This window comes from Calonectris borealis, chromosome 2, assembly GCF_964195595.1.
Source record: "Calonectris borealis chromosome 2, bCalBor7.hap1.2, whole genome shotgun sequence".
NCBI classification, from domain to species: domain Eukaryota; kingdom Metazoa; phylum Chordata; class Aves; order Procellariiformes; family Procellariidae; genus Calonectris; species Calonectris borealis.
Window position 1 is genome coordinate 1,836,433 of NC_134313.1, and position 19,469 is coordinate 1,855,901.

Here is a 19,469-nt window from a genome sequence, read left to right on the forward strand (position 1 = left end):
GAGTTTACTTACGGTGGGTTATAATTCTGCTGTTTGCCTGAATTTATTGGGTTGGTATTTTGTCTCTTCGTGGCCTGACTACAATAAGAAACACGATGCTGGTTGCTGCGGCTGATCCATCAGTGCCGTCGTACCGTCCCCGCCAGGCGAGCAGGATAGGCGATCGTTTTGATGCTGGGGGTAAGTTAAAATTTGGTCCTGGGGATGCACCTCCTGCAGCCCTGCGCTGTATCGGGGTCAATCCTGGGGCTAACAGAAGTGATAAAGCAACTCATCTGTGCGCCGGAGCAAGGAGGAGAGCGGGGGTTTTGCCACGGTTCATCCGCAACTCGCTTCATTACCGGTGGCGCAGCGTGGGGGACACCCGGCTTGGGGACAGGGAAAGCATCATTGCACACCCAGGAAAAGTTTTTGAAGGTGTTTTCGGCATAAAGAAGCTGCCTGGAGTAATTCGTGGTTTTGGGCATCACAGTGGTCTGTGTGGCTGCTGAGAACTGTGCTCTCATCACACGTGTGGCTCTGCTTCCAAAGGGCTTGCTGCAAGATCTGCGCTTGTCTCCTGAATACGACAGATGAGTTATAGAAATAAAAAGACTTTTTGCTTTCCCAGCCCGCTGGTGAGCTCAGATGTACCATAACTTGCTCGAGAAAGGATGGAAAAGGCTCAGAAGAAAACGTCTGGCTGCAAACACAGGTCTCAGACACCCGCTCCTCGTCCCCGTGCAGGACGAAGATGCAGTATCAGACATGGAAGAGCCCTTTACCCCTGGGATGGTGTTGGCTGTAACCAGTATTTCTGCAAAGATCTGTTTTTCGCTTTGCAGATGTATTAGAAAATAGGCATCGGGACGGTGTGGAAAGCGTTCGATACGTTGCAATTAATTAAGCAAGCGTAATAATTGGGTTTCTTTGCTCACAACGAACCTCTCTTTCATTTCTTTCTACAGCTGCTAAGACGTTCAGACACTTGTGGAATTTCTATGAAATTGGGGAAAGCAGCAGAAGGTCCTGGCAACGTAGCATTTCACAAAGAAATTTGAAAGGGAAAATAAAAAAAAACCCCACAGCCCTATACAAGATTGAAAACAGCAGAAACCAAATTAAGGTTTGACATTGTCCGGAAGGCAGCCCTGACCCCAATCTAGGCACCAGCCGCCACCGCCGTGGTGAGAGGTATTGCACACCGTGAGCTGGGGCTGGCTCCGGTGGTGTTTTGCCGGTGTCCAGGCTGCTTTCTATGGGCAAACCCTCACCTGCATCACTTCCTCGGATGAGGATTTGCCTCCCGGGAAGCGTGCGGGAGCCCCGGTGTGACGAAAGGCTGGTGGCTTTAGGGGCACTAGCGTGGCTGGGCTTTGTCCGCCGGAGAGATGCTCATGGGTGGCAGCTGATTTTATTTATTGGGGGTTTTCAATTTTTCTCTGCAACCGTAGGACCCAGAAGCCTTGGAGAACACATGATTGCTCCCAAAGGTGGAGGTTTAAGAGGAGCTTTACGTTCTCCCAAGCTGCTGCCACGTGTCTCCCAATGCAGCTGTGACGGTGGCACGGCTGTGGCTCTGACTGCAGAGAGCAGAGGAGCAAATTATTTCTAAACACAAGGTTAAGTTCAACCCTCCGGGGCTGAGGGTCTTTCCCTGCATCTAGACGTGCTCCCTCCCTCCATCCTGCTGCGTAACATCCCCTCCTGCCTCAGTTTCCCCATCCTCCTGTGACAGTATCTTAGTGCACAGCTGGGGAGACTGAAGATGCGAGCTCCTCCGCTGCATCACGCTGAAGACGGATGACTGATGCTCACGAACACAGTTTCAGATGCGGTGGGAGAACTCCACACTTGGCGAAAGGAGGAGGAAGATAACCACGGCGCAAGGAGCCATGCGCTGGAAGAAAATGCGCTCTCGGCTCCTTGTTTACCAACTAATTTTAGAAGTGCTGAGCGCTGCAGAAATGCACTTTCCGCATTTACAAGGATGATAAAGTGCTCAGCATTGCCGTTGGGCTGGCTGAGGGCTTGCGTGAACGATGCTTCCTCCTCCGAGCCGCTCGGCTTTTTAAAAAAGAAGGAAAGATGTAGGACTGGAACATTTCCACCACCCATCCTCTGCCACCTCTGCTTGGTGGCACTTTTAATGCAGGTGTTCAGATAGGAATTAGGGAGCATTTGCCCCGGTGTGCCGGGCTTTGCCTTTTCCCCTGGTCCATGGCTGTTAGAGCAGCTCATCTGGTGCGTGGGAGCAACCCAAGCTGCAGTAGCTTATTTGCCCGTGGTGGCCTCAACTTTCCTGCCTTCTTTCTGCAGAACACTTTGAATGTGTTGGGACCACCTCCCTTGGTGGAGGGGTAAGGAAGAAGCTGGTGGAGGAGAGGCCAACCCAAAGCACAAAGGTGTGAGAACAGCGAAAATTGGAGTGTTGATTTCCTCAGGTTTCAGCTGGTTTTGGTGTCGCTTGTGCTGGAGCCCACTTGTGCTCAGCCCCTTTGAGCTGAATTCCTTGGTTTTGGGATTGCTTAATCCCTTGGCCCCTTCAATCTCAATCCCTTGGCTTTGGGATTGCTCAATCTCTTGCCCCTTTTGAGCTCAATCCCTTGGCTTCTTCGGGCTCAGTCCCTTGTCTTTGGGATTGCTCAATCCCTTACCCCTTTGGAGTTTAATCCCTTGACCCCTTTTGAGCTCAATCCCTTGGTTTTGGGATTGCTCAATCCCTTGGCCTCTTCAGTCTCAATCCCATGGCTTTGGGATTGCTCAATCCCTTACCCCTTTGGAGTTTAATCCCTTGACCCCTTTTGAGCTCAATCCCTTGGTTTTGGGATTGCTCAATCCCTTGACCCCTTCACGCTCAATCCCATGGCTTTGGGATTGCTCAATCCCTTACCCCTCTTGAGCTCAATTCCATGGCCCCTTCAATCTCAACGCCTTGGCTTTGTGGTTACTCAATCTCTTGCCCCTTTTGAACTCAATCCCTTTGTTCTGGGATCGCTCAATCCCTTGGTCCTGTTTGAGCTCAATCCCTTGACTCTGGAATTGCAAGTGCTGGTGGGCAGGGACCTGGTCTCCTTGAGGAGCACCGCTAGATCCAGCAGTGGTGTAGACCAGAGCTTGCAGGGCTCGGGGGATGCTCCGCAGCAGCTGCTCCAGGCTCCTTGCAAGCATCTGCTTGTACAACAATATCAAACCCGGAGCATGCTTCATTAATTGAGGTTGCTTCATTAATAAAACACTTGTAACCTCCTGACCCAGGGACATGCATAGGAGCTGGGGTGCAACCAGGCAGGAGAGCACGAAAAGCTGCGCTCGTGTAACAGCAGCTCATCCCTTGCTTTGCTGTTACCTGCTGGAGAGTGAGGGCTTCTGCTGTCCGGTGAGTAAAATAAATTACCCCCAGCAGCTGCTAGTGCTGATCATCTGAAACAGTGGAACCCACTTAAATGAATAATAATTAAAGAAATAAATTTCCCGGAGTGCCAGCCTCAAAACTTTTTGTTCAGCAATAAAGCGAAGGAGAGCCTCGCAAAATGAATCGCTTGGCTGTTTCTGAAGTAGGCTGCTTGCGCCGCGGCAGGCGAAGCCGAGTTATAATGGGACTTATTAAAGGAGCCGGCGTGGTTCAAGGAAGCCTTTTCCTGGGTTCCAAGGTCACGCGTGAAACAGGCTGAGCAGAAACAAGTGCGGTTAACGGCAAAACCCCTTCCCTTGGTGAGCAAAAAATATCGGGAAGCTGGGATGACCCCGTTACAGTCATCCCCGAATCGGAGCATCGGATGGTGGAGCCGATTGTCTGCCAGCCGCGGTCGCTTGGGCCAAGCCCTGGTTGTTTCCCTCCCTGTGTAAGATTTCCATAAATTATCCTTGATTTGGAGCAGTTGAAGCAGATGGGCAGCAATGGGCTCAGCAGTTTCCTCTGTCCCCAAGGAGGGTGACCTGCCCGCTGGGTCGGGCACCCTAACGAGCTCTCACGCTCTTGCGCATCCCTTGGCCCCGGCGCGCCCCAGTTCTGCAACTTCTCCCTTTTTTTAGGCTATTTCCATTTTCTACAGTCTTTCCACCATATAAAAAATAAATTACTAAATCAGATGTGCAAACAGACCTTTCCACATGATAAGGTCCTGGTCCTTGAGCTGTGCCCTAGGAGCAATAAAGTCCTTCCTAAATAATTAAGCAGGTAATAATTAACCGCGCTCCCTCCGTGCAATATTTGCAGCCGATTTTTAACGCAACGGAAAATTTCAAGCGTCCTTTTCGGTGTGAATTCATTGCATCGCAAGCCCTTGGGCAAGGGGGAACTGAGCAGGGGAGCATCCCGCTCCCCGTGCTGGCATCCTGGAAAGTACCGAGCGTTGTCCCAAGAGCGGTTCCTGGGCTGCCGAGGCAAATATCTGCCAACCTTTCCCTGGAGGAGAAGGACCAGGATGCAGGAGATGGAGCCCCTTGAGCCTTGAGCTCTGTTTTGGGGTTATGGAAAAAAAAGGTCCTAATTAATTAATCTATGGCTGTTGGTGGAGGGGTGTAGCATCCGACCCCCTCGTTTTAAGCATTTTTTGTGGTTGTGGAGTCTTCGACAGGGATAAATTGTCCCTCTTTCCCCTTTTCCATCAAAAGCTGGAATTTCAAGCGGGAGGCGAACGCTGTGGAAAACACCGCGGGACCGCTCGGCTGTGGATTCCTTCAGAGGAGCAGGGGAAAAAAAAAAAAAAAAAAAAAGAGTTAGGCTGTAGCCCCCGCTATTAATCATAGCTGTAATCATGCATTTAATGAACATGACAGCTCCCGCTCCCTCCGGAGAGACGCGTCGAGTCTCACGGCTGGGTTAGGTACAACAATCACTTCTCAACGCTCGCGCTTGATAACACCGAGAGCCGCCGGAGCAGCCAGTGTCAGGTTGGGATGATGCATTAAGAGAAACAACCCCGTTTGCACGGGCTGTGTATTTTCTTACAGATGATGCGCTTCAAACCGACTAAATCATTAAGAAGAAGAAAAAAAAAAAGAAAAAGAAAAGCAGAGCGAGAAAAACACCTGTCCCTTATGCAGGGTATAAAATATCAAGCCTGACGCCGCCGTGCTGTGTGTAATCAGTTAAAAAGCCCTTAATGTGCAGTTCTTGATGCTCTCCCCAGCAGCTTTTTTTTTTTTCCATCCTTTTTTTTTCTCTCCCCCTGTTGTTCCCGCTGCCTTTGAGCGTGCACATGGGAGGAACTTGCCATGCCGCTTATTTAAATTTTTGCGGCGAGGGACTTTTGCAATACAGAAGAAAACGTAATACGGGATGTGCGAGTTGCTCTCCTGATCCGACAGCACTGTTGCATCCCGACGCTGATGGTCTCCCTGGTTGGAGAGCAACCGGGGAGAAAAATGGGACAGATTTGGGACTGGCATCTGTCCTGCAAAATAAAAGTGTGTTATGTTTGGACCAAACGAGACTCCCAAAGATTAGAGTCAAGCCCTGGGGGCATCATTTCAGCTTTTTGTTTAATTTAGTCCAGACTGCAGCGAATTTTAGCTCCTGATTTTTTAGTTTAACCCTTATCCAGTTCTCCGGTGTCTTTTGCTCAGCCCCGGTTTCACACCGCGTGGGTTGCTTTGATGATACAGATACACCCTGAATCTCCACTGTCTGCAAAATATCAGACACTTTGTATTTATTAATGCAAATCCCTTGGTAGCGGCTCTAACTGGGTATTCCGAGTCGGTAACCACTCTAAAAATCAAAACTTGGGCTTCTCGGACCTCCTTAAAGGTCTGAGACATCAAACCCACGCTCCTGCATCTCCTCCCTTGCTGCTTCGATGCTCGCAGAGCCTTGCTTGTATTTAAACTTCTTTTTGCATGATGCAAAGGCTTCTAAAAATACCATCGTGCCGGAGCCTGAGTTTCCTCCGTAAATCCCAACTGATGGCAAATTACGGAGTAAAAACGCGTAATTACGGAGCTTCTTAACCAGCAGCGTTACGCAGCGCGGGGCTGTCTCCTCCTGGGTGAATATTTAGGTGGTTTTCTAATAGTTCGGGGAAGATTTGCACCGGGATGAGGAATTAGACGGTGGGAAAGCGTGGACGAGGGGTTTCTTTGCCAGCTGCCAGCCTGATGCTTTGCCAGACCTGGTCGGCACGCTGGGTGGATGCATCTCACCGGGATTTTGCCGTGGATGGGACCTGCTCTCGGGTGGTTAAACTGCCTCCAGGCTGTGAGCTGATTCACAGCAAGAGCCTGTAATGGGAGATGCGCATCGCCTGTCCACGTATAATAGCATGACTTCTTGCCAGAAGATAAAAGCTGGGAAAAAAAACCCCAAACATTATGCCATGGATGTATTTTTGCTATGTATAAATTAAAAACCAGTGGCATGAGACTGTTGCACCATTTATATATTTCCTTATCTATTTATTTCTTTAGTGATTCCTCCTTTCTGGCCAAGATGTGGTTGTCAGACTGCTTTAACTAAAAGGATGGCACACGAGCATGGGAGCGTGTTTGTCCCCAAGAGTCCGCTTTTATGCCCGGGTATTAAATATTTAGAGAGGTTGTCTGCTGCCCTGGGGAGCTGGCTCCTGGTATAGCCCGTCCTGCTGAGCTTGCTTTAAGGAGCATTAAACATAATTGCAGAGGGCTGAGGGATGCTCTATCCCTACCCTAATGGTTGGACTTTAATTTGGATCTTTCTCCCTGCATCATTGGGAGGTCAACCTTGCTCGAGGACGCTGGCCTCTTAACCCCCGTCCTCGCTGAGAGATGCTCTGCGGCATCTTCGGAGCGACCCGAAGTTGATATGCATTTATTTTAGTGCTGAAAACTAGTTGAAAAGATGCTCCTACAGCGAGGCAGCTCTGCGACGAGGGGGAAGCCAAAAAAAAAATGCAAAAAAACCCTCAGCGGTGACTCAAATGCCCGGTTGATACTCGACGCGCTTGCGGCAAGCTCGAGTGAGCTTGCGGCAAGCTTGAACGCGCTTGCCAGTGAGTTGCACGGAGCTTGCTCGATGCCTCTGATCGACAGGCGTGTGCCGCCCGTGCCGGCATCGCGCCTGCGCCAACTGCTTTTATTTGCAGAGGGAACAGATGGGGCTTCGCCGACGCCGGCAGCCCGAGTGACAGCTCGCGCGCGGGGAGAGCGCGGTGCCGCGCTATCAAATTCCACTCGCTCACTCCCCAACACGCCCGGACTGGCAGGTGAGTGACTGAGCCGCTCTCGTACCACCTGGAAAGCTGCGATACAGCCTTTATTTTCAATTCATTCTTTCCTATGCCAGTCAAGGACAATTTAATTATGTGGGTGCATATATCGGAGGCAGGCGCTGGGCTTCCCCGGCCGGCTGCAGGGAGCAGCCAAGCCAAGCGTGGAAATTTGCTGGACCGATAGCGCAAGCGTGCGAGTTGCTCAGAGGGTTTTTTTGACACGTTCGGATGCTGAGGGGAACGATCCCCGCTGTGTTTGGAGTTGGCAAGGAGCACTTATGCTGTGACGGCTTCAGAGGTGCTGACAACGTGGAGGTCCGTAAAGAGCATCCTCACCCTCATCTGGATTGGGGGAGCTGCTTTGGGTGAAGCAATAAGATCATAGAATCATAGAATAGTTTGGGTTGGAAGGGACCGTTGAAGGGCATCCAGTCCAACCCCCTGCCATGGGCAGGGACATCTTCGACTAGATCAGGTTGCTCAGAGCCACGTCCAACCTGAACTTCAGTGTTCCCAGGGATGGGACATCTACCACCTCTCTGGGCAACCTGTGCCAGTGTTTCACCACCCTCATTGTAAAAAATTTCTTCCTTACATCTGGTCTAAATCTCCCCTCTTTTAGTTTAAAACCATTCCCCCTTGTCCTGTCGCAACAGGCCCTGCTAAGAAGTCTGTCCCCACCTTTCTTAAAAGTCCCCTTTAAGTACTGAAAGGCTGCAATAAGGTCTCCCCGGAGCCTTCTCTTCTCCAGGCTGAACACCCCCAACTCTCTCAGGCTGTATTCATAGGAGAGGCGTTCCAGCCCTCTGATCATTTTTGCGGACCTAAGATACTGAGGGCCATGTGAATTTCTGCAGAATTTTATGATTCTGAGCAAATTATTTATGTTTTTTTTCTCTGTTTCCAACAGTGAGGTTGCATTGCACGCCCAGTCCTGGCTCCTCTCCGTCCGGCTGCCTGAACAGATCAGCTACGAGCCGATACATCGCCAGGTCTGTACTCGCGTGCTCCCCCTCCGGATGCTGCGCGCGATTTACGCTTGGGAGGGTGTCAGCAGCTTGAGATTTAGCTATTTAACTGGCTGTTTATTCGGTGAAGCTCTGGCCGCTACTTTTCCCCCAGCCTCTGCTACGAGGTGCTTTTAAGCTCAGCAAAAAGCCGCAGTTTCTCCTTGGAAAGAGTTTGAAAGGTTGTTAGTGGATAACATCACCTTTCTGCGAGCAAAGAACGCCAAATCCTGCTCGGAAAGTCCCTTTTTAAATCAACCGTATTGTTTTCAAGGGGTATTTTGGTTTTTTTCTCCCAACTCAGAAGCCCATCCCAATTTAACCCAGCAAACCTGCAGGTTTTTCTTCTCCCGCTAACTGGAAACCTGCCACGTGGCAACTGGAAAGCACCGTGTATGGGAGAATGACGGCATGTTGTCGGTGTTCAACGCCCTGCCTGCTTTCTCCTTGCCTTTTTTTTTTGTGTTACAGATGTGCCACATATCATTGTGTCCTTAAGTATGAGCGTTTGCAGACGAGTCCCTCTTAATTGTAGCAGACTAAAATTTATTCCTGAAGTATGTCTGTTCCAGATGTCTGTATACAGACATAATGCCAGATTCTAGCTATATTTTATCATATCCTACCACTAATATAAACTAATTTAAAAGGCGCCATCGGAGTTATTTGATGCTAGAGTCCAGCTTGCAAATGCTTTCTGTGCAGGTCAACGTGCTGGTGACCTGGCCAGGTATCACAAGTAGCCGAGGTGTTGACTATGGGAGAGCCTTTTTTCAATATCATAATTTCAGCAAAGAAATATTCTTTTTTTGAAGGCTTGCCTTGCATTAGCCTTGGAAGCACCTCAAATACCAGGAAGCAATTTGTAGTAGGACTTCGTGTCCCCCCAGGCCATTTGTGGTGAAAGAGGTGGTGGCATTTCTGATGCTGAAATGGGGCTTTCACATTCAGCATTTTGGCTGTATGAAGTTGTCTTTTTCTCATTGCATTTTAACGTGAGAGCTGCAGACAACCAATAATTATAGAGGTAAAAGTGTGCATTCCCCCCCAAAATAGTTTCCTTGTGTGAATATTTACCGTGGGCAATGCTACTGTGATCCTTAGACCTGTGGTTCTCGCATGAGCCGGACCAAGACTGGAAATACATAAATATTATATAATATTTATGTATTATACATATCTTAAAATAATTTTATATATAAATATTTATCCTTAGTCTCTAAGGAAGCAATGCATACAACTACCCAGAGAACCTAAGGCGAGTGGCTTGCTTTGCCCCCATCCAGAGCACTGTGTCCTCTGCAAACTTGAGTTGACCGTGCTGTACCATCTAATTATTTGCCCGGAGAGACCAAACGTGCCCTCCGTAGTGTTGCATTCACCCAGATCTCAACACTTCCCCTCTTCCTCCTGGTCCCATATATCTCTATAGCTGCTGGATAATTACCTCTTCAGCTGGAAGCTTATGGAAAACGTGTGCTAAGCAACTTTTGATAGCCTTAAGTAACTTTTAGTGGTACCAGGCAATTAATAGTGAGTTTTTCTGATATTTGGTGTTACCTTGTGTTCCTGCGGCTGACACGTAGACCCTCATTCACTGAGGTCCAGAAGCAGGTGCCCACTTGAAGACCTTGAATAGCCCTGGGGAGTGCAGCGGGCCAGCTGGCAGGGACGCACGCTGAAGTGCCCTCTAAGTTGTTCAGCGTTCGCATCCTGTGCTGCACGAGCCCAGCATGGGAGAGGATATTTTCTGCCTCACCATGTTCCCCAAAACTGCAGGAAGCTCTCTTCATGCTCTTAAAATCATAGGAGAGAGTCATGGTCATGGAGGTGGGAAGGGATCTCTGGAGAGCTCTATCCTTCCTCCTGCCCCAGAGGGCCTCTTGTCGTTCCAACATATCTCTCTGAGAAGGTCTGGTTCCACCTTCTTTACACCATCCCATTAAGAAGTCAAGAGAGGACAGAAGATTCCCCTTGGCCTTCTCCTTGCTGAGCAAATCAGCCCGTGGCCTCTGCTCAGATGTCCTGTGCTCTGGTCCCAACCATCTTGGTGGCCTCCACTAGACACACTGCCATCCACCAGTGTCTGTGTTATACTGGGAGCCCCAGACTGGACCCAGTGCCCAGCTGTGGTCTTGCAAGTGCCAAAAAGAGGGGATAGATCCCCTCCCTGATCCTCCTGGCTTCATTCCTGCTCATACAGCCCAGGATGCAGTTGGCATCATCACCGCAAGGGTACCTGGCTGACTCCTGGCTGCCTTGTTGTTCCCTAAGGTCCCCAGGTCTTCTTCTGCAGAGGTGCTTTCTAGGCAGTTGGCCACAACCTGTCCTGCTGCATGGGGTTATTGTGTACCAAATGCAGATGTTTCCAGGGAGATTGGCCTCATCTTGCAGATTTTTAAAGATTCAGGGTGAAGTTGGCCAAAAATAAAAAAAAACTAAGAGCTTATGGCCCAGCACAAAGTTCCTGAATATCTCACTCTCATCAAAGTGAAACTTGGGCTCCTCTGTGATTTCAGGTGCTGTTGGCCTGTCTCCTCTACGTCATTGTTGCGTTGAAGTTGGAGACGTAACCTGACCCTGTCTGTCTTTCTCCGTTTAGCCGTGCTGTTCAGCGAAGTTTGGCCATCATTCGTCAAGCCAAGCAGAAGAAAAAGAAGAAGGAATACTGCATGTACTACAACCGCTTTGGCAAGTGTAATCGCGGGGAGAGCTGCCCCTACATCCACGATCCGGAGAAAGTGGCCGTCTGCACCAGGTATGGATGGACACAGCAACCGCATGCTTTGGCCCATCACAGTAGAGTGGACCATTGGTTGGCTTTGGTGCTTCCTCATGTGATATTCCCCGGGGAAACAACCCAATAACGGAGATGTAAGACCATGAGAACAGCTGTTCTGGGTCAGGCCCAGGATCTGCCCAACGCTGTTGGGCTGGCAGGTACCTACAGGAGGAGGACAAGATGAGGTGCACAGAGAAGGGACCTGGCTGGGACCTCTCAGCTTCTGAAAGTGAAACCCTGCAGCCTGGTAGGGTTTGGTTTTTCAGCTGCCAGAGGTTGCCACCAAACCATCATCATGTAATAGTCAGCAGTTCTTTTGTTTTTTTGTGAACTTATTTAGTCCTTTCTTTAACTCATGGTGTTTATGGCAATGCGTTGCACAACTGAATTATGGACTGCGTGAAAAGTGCTTCCTCCACTGGCTGCTCAAGTATTGCACTGGACGCCTCCTCACTCGTGGTTCTTGAGAAGGATGGAATAATAATCCCCTGATCACCTTCTAGGCACCGTTTATAACTATATAGTCCTCCCCTCTCTGTCCAAACTTCCCAGATTGGAGAATCATAGTCTATTTAATCTCTTCTGGTAATTTTTTTCTAAATTTACACAGCATTTTATACCTATTAATGCTAATAAAGCATCGCACAACTAGCGTCCAAATTAAATACACACATTTTGGTTGTTCTGCACAGGCTGTAGGGATTACAGAAATACTTATTTCACATTTTGGAGGTGGATACCATCACCAGGATGTTTATGTCTAATAAGGAACCTTCCGTATCATAGTACAGAAGCTCTAAAAAAAACCTTAAAAAATCAGAGTAGTGTTTTAAGAATTAGTAATAAGATCAAATCAACATTTCTCAAATATAATCAGAATAATAGTTCTTGGTTATTTACTTACTGCTGTCAGGTTGAAGATACCATCAGGGTTTGCCAGGTGGAATTCAGAGGCTAAAACATTTAGCCAGTCCCCAAAGAGACCGTCTGACTTGAATGATTTTGTGGGTCCTGGGTAATACCTAGTGCAGATATCGGAGCGGTGCAGATCTGAGCTGAGTGACTTGAGAGCCTGCCCTGACCACGCACCGCGTGATTTCTTCTAGCAGCATTTCTCAGATCCGCTTGGATCCATGCAACAGGTTTAAATCCTTCAGCCTGTGACGCCATGCAGCTACAAGACTTGATAATTTATTACGGGAGAGCTGATTCATGTTGCCAGCTCATTATACCTGCCCAACAGTTGATTAAACTATATTATTAGTCGTTTAAAAAGTGTAGAAAAGCCAACTCCACTGATGAACTCCTTGAGTAATTTCTCCGTAAAATTGCTGCTGTGCTAGAAATCATTTGGAGGTTGCACAAAGCTCGATGGGAGACCATATAGGAGGGAAAGGTGATTTTTTTTTTTTTAAACTGATTTCACTCGCTCTCATTCATTCTCCCATAACACATCCTCACGAGCACCGAGGCGCATGTGTCCAAGGTGTCTGGCTCAGTATTCCTTCTGGTGACACAGAGGACAAGGGATGCCGGCTACTGAGTCCTCACTTTGAATCCTTGGTTCTTCTTATGTTTGGTGACCAAGTTTGGTTTTGGGCTGTGCTCCTTGCATACGTTAGGATTTACTGATCCTTGAGGTCTTTTGGGTCTCCTTCCTGCCCCATTTCCATGGATCACTAGAGGACAACGCTGATTTACTCCTGGTCTTGTGTCTCCTTACCCTGGTGCTTCTAGCTCCAATCCCGTTCTTTAGTTTTCTATTATCGTTCTTAATTTTCTGAGTCTGCTACTGTTTTAGGGTGTCCATTATTTTCCAGATCTGGGTGTTTTGAGGAGGTGCACATAGCTATGCTGTGGTTGCAATCATCTGCAAACCTAGTTGCCATCAACCAGCTGGTTCTCACATCTATATCTTCCCATTTATACTTTCTTCGTACCAATCTGAATTTGATTTTATTTTTAATGAATCTCTCCATGCTCAGCTCTAAATTTAGTCAGATTTTATAAATAAAACTGGGGGCGTATTCTGTGCTCCAGAACTTCCCTGCAAGGTTATGCAGCTCAGAACACGTACCCCTGGAGTCTGCTTTTGGAGGGTTCGGACCAGTGCTCTTCCCATGATAACATGTCTATTTTATTAGTCTGCTGTCACACTGGTACCTCCTAGGAAAACTTCTGAGTCCAAACATCCTCACGTGCTTTGGGATCTTGGTTTCTGTTGTGTGCCTGTCTCTGCTCCTCCTGGTTATTGGCCACTCACACCCAGAGGTCCTCCTGGTGCTTCATCCAGCATCTGGTGTAATCAGGGCTCTAGGAAGGACCTTTCTCCATCTGGGAGCATCATCTCTGAACCTCATGGTGCAGGCCTTGCTCTGCCTACTAATAAGCAGCCAAATATGATGAAAGAGCAAAATCTATCAGGAGGTATCAGCTGCTCTTCTGAGAGGAAAGACCTGTACTGATTTAGGGCGTGAAATGGGATTTAACAGCGAGCTCGGCAGCAGTCGTGTGTATTCACAACCTCGGGGCAAATGTGGCAATGGGGCAAGGCAGACATTCGGTGTTTAAAGTGGTGTGTTTTGCGACCCACCTCGTGCTCAACCCTCTCCGTCTGGTGTATCTACAGGTTTCTCCGTGGCACGTGCAAGAAGACAGACGGGACCTGTTCGTTTTCCCACAAGGTGTCCAAAGACAAGGTCTGTACGGCTTCCCAATGAGCGCGGTGCGGCTCTGCCAGCGAGCGGACCTGTGCTGGTAGTTGTAGGGAAGTCTACCTCATTGAGTGCTTCCAACAGAGTTTGTAGTTCGCTTGCCAAGCTGTTCATGATGGGGTTGGGAGAGCAGAGTGTGCCTCTTCAGTCGGTGAATCGGTAGATGAATGCATTAAGCAGTAGGTTGGAAACCAGAGCACCTGGGGCTGTGTTGGGTAACGTGCGTTGGGTTAAGGAGTGCTTAAACTCCAGGGATCGGAGAGGAAGAGCATGGGAGTAGCGTTCACGTGCGACTAATCCTTAGCTACCTCCGTAAGATAACCCTTCTCTCTAAATCACCTGTGTTGGGGTCGAAGGAGGAGGACGTTTTAACATACAAGAGCTTGGAGGTATAAATTAACCTTTCTAAAAAGCCAGGCAGTGAAACCAGCTGGCAGAACGGCTTTTGAGTTCATCATTGTTTTCAGCCTTCATGATGTATTTGGGGCTCTGCGGTTTTATTACACAGAGTGAGGTGGAAAAATAATTAGCTTTTCTTTTAGTGATTATCAGTTGACGATTTAGCAGATTAACCTCCATTCAGTGGCTAGGAGCTCCGGTCGGACGTAGCTTTGGAGACCTCAAGCGTTGAAGCCGAGGTGAAGTCGGTGCTGAAGGTTAAGTGTAGCTGAGCTGAGCTGGGATGTGCTTCAAGCACGTATTTACATTTCAGCTTTGTTGGACGGATTTGGAGGATCATTCCTCTGCTACGAAGGATCACCCAGACAACAGGAGGAAGGTTAATCCCACCGGGGTATTGAAACGCCAACCTGAGCGGTGTCGCTGCGTGGTGAGCGGTTTGTGATCGGCTCTGGTGTCGAGGCTCCGCTGTCGGGATGGAGATGCCAGAAAGTGGGATGTGAACGAGGACCAGTTTTCCCAGAGAAGCCCGTAAGGCTCAGTCCTTCATCATGAGGATGAGTCTGCAGCCCCCCTCGGCTGTATTTCTGGCATGTCATTTGTCGAAAGCAGCTTTGTCAAAGCTTTCGCAGCTGTGCCTGGGGCACGGTGGGGACCAGAGATCGCCTGAGCCATGCCGGATCTGGAAGCGCTGCTTTTAATTACTCAAGTTTTGGTTATTTAGCCTGTGCCCTGTGAATTGTCCTTATAGCACCTTCTTCTCTCCACTGCCTTCGAGCATCACCGATCTCCCTTCTCCATCCACAGCATCATGTAGGTAATTACAGTGCAATTACTGACCTGTAAAGGATTTAACCCACGGGACGTCGGGTCTCATCAGCATCTGGGACAGGATGTTTTCCAACAGCATTTGCCTTTGGGCACACAGTTTTCCCGTCTCCTTTTCCCTCCATTTGCCTAAGGCACCTTCGTTGTCAGTGGGGAGCTCGTAAGTTATCGTGGCGGTGAGCAGAGTCGCTCTGAACGAGGCAGAAAGCACCATATGTTTTTTACATGTATCTCTCTTCAGAGTCACTTAATCATGAGTATATAAAATAGAGGAGATAGACTGGGGACAGCTGTACTCCCTGACTCGTGGCGTGTGAAAGGAGGGATGGGGATGAGAATTGATAGAAGGAAAAAAGGCTGGTTTGGGTTTTTTTCCTTCCTATAACGTATAGTTAGACTTCAGAAATAAAGAAGCCAAGAAAGAAGAAAGTTTTGCCAAGGGACTGGTTGTTGATGTATCCAGAATTGTTGTAATTAATGCAGATTTGGAGTGGACGTGGGGCCAGCGACTTCTTTTCACCTAAGTAAGTGATGTGCAAGTGCTAATGTCATCACGCAACCCACTGCCTGCGCCTGTGAGCCGAAGGATTGACACTCATCCAGACTGCACTGGACCGTTGGCTTACATCTGTACCGGCGAGTTAAATGGTATTTCAGCAGGTGCTGGAGCTTGGTTTTGGTCCCAGGGCAAAAACCTGGGTGAGACTTGGGCGTTGGAGATAACCAAGGAGCCGTTGTGGTCGGCAGTTTGGCCGCAGCTGTGTCCAGCAAAGGATGCGATGGCTGGATGCAGATGGATTTGTGCCAGCTGGTCTCGGTACCCGGGAATATTCCTTGGCATGTTTAATTTGCTGGTGGAGATGTGGCCTCAGTTTCCCCTCCAGAAACACCGGTGTGTCTTGGTACCTCAAGGAGAACCTCAAGCTTTTGGCTTCTGGGCTCCGTTTTGGGTGGATAGATGAAGAATGATGACTGCAGCGTGGCGTGGAAAACTCAACCTTTCCCCCTTAGCAGCACCTCGCCAGTTAGGAATCGGGGAAGAATAACGATAATATCATCGTGGTAATAAAACTGAATTAAAAAGGAGTAGCCATGCTGAAGTCTCTTGCAGAAGAGCTGGTTTGCCAATGGCATATTGGGGACAGAATTCCTGGGAGGGGGTCCCACGGGGCATGGGTGGCCTCTGCCCATCTCGCCTTCTTCCTTAGCAGTTCGCCGCTACCGAAGCATCATCTAAACCCAAGCCGAGTTGTTAAATTAACGAGCCCACAAACGAAGCCGGCAGGTGCCAACTCTCTTACGTGCCTTAGAAACAAATGCTTTCGGAGCACGTGTTTCTGGCCATGCACGTCACGCTCCGTGGGGAAGGAGGGTTATTTTTTTGCAGGATTAGGTGCCCCGAGGACCGTTCAGAGGTCTCCGCTCACCACCTTGTCGTCAGCGCGGGCTGGAAGAGAAACAACCTCCTCTGCGGAGTTCAAGCCTGTTTCAGGGTGATTTATAGCTGCGGGGATGCTGCTACCCAAAGCGAGAGGCGACTTTGCTTTTCAACTCCCGTCGCTCCCTGTTAACCCGGGTGATTACTAGCGAAGGTGGCGTTAACCTCATTTATCAGCGGCGGAGAAAGGCAGGTGAAGTCGCTCGGCAGAGGAAGGCAAGCGGTTTTCCCCCGCTCGTGGGTTTTTTGGAGCGGATCCCACCTGCTCCTCGGATGAAGGATTGGGGGGAGCGGCTTGTTTTTGGCTGTTTGAGTTTTAATGCGATGAATTATTTTCTTAGTGTGGTTAATGATGCTGTGGTTTGGGGATTCCCGGTTTTGCTGATGCCCTGGTAGTTGACTCTCGATTTCACTTTGTGGTTATGGGGTGGGGGGGAACCCCACAAACTCCTCATCGGAGGAGCTTCAGGTTATTGTCATCGTGTATCTCACCGTGGTGAGAAGTCACCAGGGACGGGGCCCTGTACCTGGTCCACGAGGTGAAGAACCAAGGGCTTGCGGGGCTTAGCCTTGCGGGGGTTTGAGGACAAAACTCTTGCTCAACCTGGGGGAGGGGGGTGATCCCGTGCCTCAGTTTCCCCACTGAAAAATGGGGACAATCCCTTTGTTTTACATGGGAAAGCTGCGTGGGTTCAGCTGTCGCGGCAGCGGGGAGTTTTTCCCCATCCTAAGCAGCAAAACCCTTGCTCCAAGCAGAGGATGCTCTCCGGGGCAGAGGGCTGCTCCAGACGGGCACGATGCTTCGCAGATGCTTTCAAAAACCAAACTGGAAAAAGGAATGGAGGAAAGGGAAATGGAAAAAGGAGCCTGGAGGAGAGGGAAAGCTGGCGGTTGGGGAATTTTGCTCCACAGGGGATGCTGGGCAGAGCCCTCGGCTGAGGAGCATCTGTCAAAGCAACGCGCAGGGAATTTCTCCGCGACAGCACAGAGCCACCGGCGCGTCCCGGTGATTGAGAGAAACCGGTAAATCTGAATGAACGGGTTTGTGAGTGAAGGTTAGCGAGAGGCTAGGACTCGGGCAACCGCCCGCTGCTGCTACAACAGCTTTTCCCCTTGAGGAACTCGAAAAGAATCAGCATTTTTCTCCCTAATAGAGCTTCAAAACTCTGTTGTGAGCAATTTGGAAATTCACGTTGAGTTTCGGGTTCATTAGCTGCTGGCTCCAAAGCGTGTACATAGTCAAAGCTGTCTAATACGGACGCACCGCACCAGTGCCTTGAATTAATGTTATTGTTATTTGTGTGGACGTAGTGGGGTGCAAACAAGGTTAATTGAAATGAGAGTGCTGCTTCCTCTTGATAATGGCTCAGGCTTGACAGCTAGGAGGAGTTTATTTTTGTAGAAGAGCTGCCTTTATTATCCCTTTTTATTAGAGCTAATTTGGGCTCTATATCAAAAACTACATTAAGGGAATCATTTACGGTCACACCACCACCACCAAAAAAGATAGCCCCAGAGCCCTGTCCTTTATGTTAATGTCTGCAGTTAAAAGACAATTAAAAATAAACTCTTCTCTTTTAAAGCACCCTTTGTTTTCTTTCCTCTCTGCTTCCCCCTCCTTCTCTCTATTTCTCTCTTTGCCTCAAGTGAGCCAATTTAGTTAAAACCCTAATGTGCCCTTCAGGGAAAAGGATTTTTCCGGATAGCCTCGACTGTGGTTATTGCAGAATTGTAAATATTAGTTCGGGGATGCTCGAACCGGCGGGACTGAGATGCTACCGGTGAATGGAGGGATCGATACTGCGCCGAGCAGTAAGGAAATTCGGCGTGTAGGCGAGCAGCAAAGGATTGAGCAGGAGGAGCCGGATCATTGCGACGGCTTCAGGAAGCACACGTTCCCGTCGGCAGCTACTTAGTTGGGTCGGGAAGTTGCCTGCGGTAGCCGGTGAGTTAAAGATGCTGAAATATCGCAGCAGGCTGGTAATTTGTTTTTAATTATAACAGCTGGCAGAAGGTGAAGTTTGTGGTTTGAGGACGATGAGGATCCTTGCTTGTTTGCTTTTCCCCGTCGGCTGTCGCGCTGCTAAGGCTCGGGAGTGGTGAGCACAGGAGTGGGGCTCCATGTATCCGACTGCTCTTCTCCTCGACTGCTCGCAGCAGGAGCCCAGGCTCTCCTCCTCCTTTCCCTCCCTCCTGGAGCACCCCTCCTGGAGCATCCCTCCTGGAGCACTCCTCCTGGAGCATCCCTCCTGGAGCACCCCTCCTGGAGCACCCCTCCTGGAGCATCCCTCCTGGAGCACCCCTCCTGGAGCATTCCTCCTGGAGCACCCCTCCTGGAGCACCCCTCCTGGAGCATCCCTCCTGGAGCATCCCTCCTGGAGCACCCCTCCTGGAGCATCCCTCCTGGAGCATTCCTCCTGGAGCATCCCTCCTGGAGCACCCCTCCTGGAGCATTCCTCCTGGAGCATCCCTCCTGGAGCACCCCTCCTGGAGCATCCCTCCTGGAGCACCCCTCCTGGAGCACCCCTCCTGGAGCACCCCTCCTCCAGCACGCAGGGACAGGCATCACAGCGCTCGCAGCGCTTGGAGGGTGCCTTCACGTGATGCAGCCCCCCACAAAAAATGCTTGCGGAGGAGCAAGCGCTTGTTTTCCCCCTTGCCAGGACCCATCTTCTGGAGCCTTTCTCTAACCACGTGCCGTGCATCCTCCAGCCACCTCCATACCCACGGAAGAGCCAAATAGGGGGGGCACCCCCAGGCTGCTGTTTTGGCCCTTGCGATGGCCAGAACCCCCCCACGGGAGAGGGCAGCCGGGCTGGGCACGAGCCCTGCGCCGCTGTTGCCATCACAGCCGCTGCATCGCCCCTGGGGAACGGTGTTCTTAGCCCGCAGCCACGCGACGGTGCGCTCGGCTTAGTGCCTTTTGCGAGCGAGGAGCCCGGGGAGCAGCCGCCCCTTCTCTCCTCTTCAAGGTTAGTTGGGAGCGTTGGCAGAAGATGAACCTGCCACGTGTGCCAGCAAAGCCCCCGTGATAGCAGCGTTTATTACGATTCCCCCATCCCTTCCCCGTGCCGTTCAGAAGCAGTTTTCTTTCTGGTGGCGGTTTCATGCTTTCCACCCTCTCTCCAGCAT

General features: G+C 49.9%; 1 protein-coding gene across 7 annotated transcripts in view; it reads left to right on the forward strand.

Moving 5' to 3' along the window:
• Window positions 1-19,469, forward strand: part of ZC3H3 (zinc finger CCCH-type containing 3) — a 184,297-nt gene that overhangs the window by 129,111 nt on the left and 35,717 nt on the right. For 5 of the 7 annotated variants that reach the window (XM_075141051.1, XM_075141050.1, XM_075141052.1 and 2 more), the window contains exons 6-8: window positions 8,080-8,161; window positions 10,779-10,934; window positions 13,588-13,657. In XM_075141051.1, coding sequence (XP_074997152.1) covers window positions 8,080-8,161; window positions 10,779-10,934; window positions 13,588-13,657 — 308 coding nt within the window. Of the gene's footprint in view, window positions 1-8,079; window positions 8,162-10,778; window positions 10,935-13,587; window positions 13,658-14,384; window positions 18,658-19,469 lie in introns of those variants that run through there. The other 2 variants (XR_012672206.1, XM_075141055.1) reach the window with 2 other exon arrangements.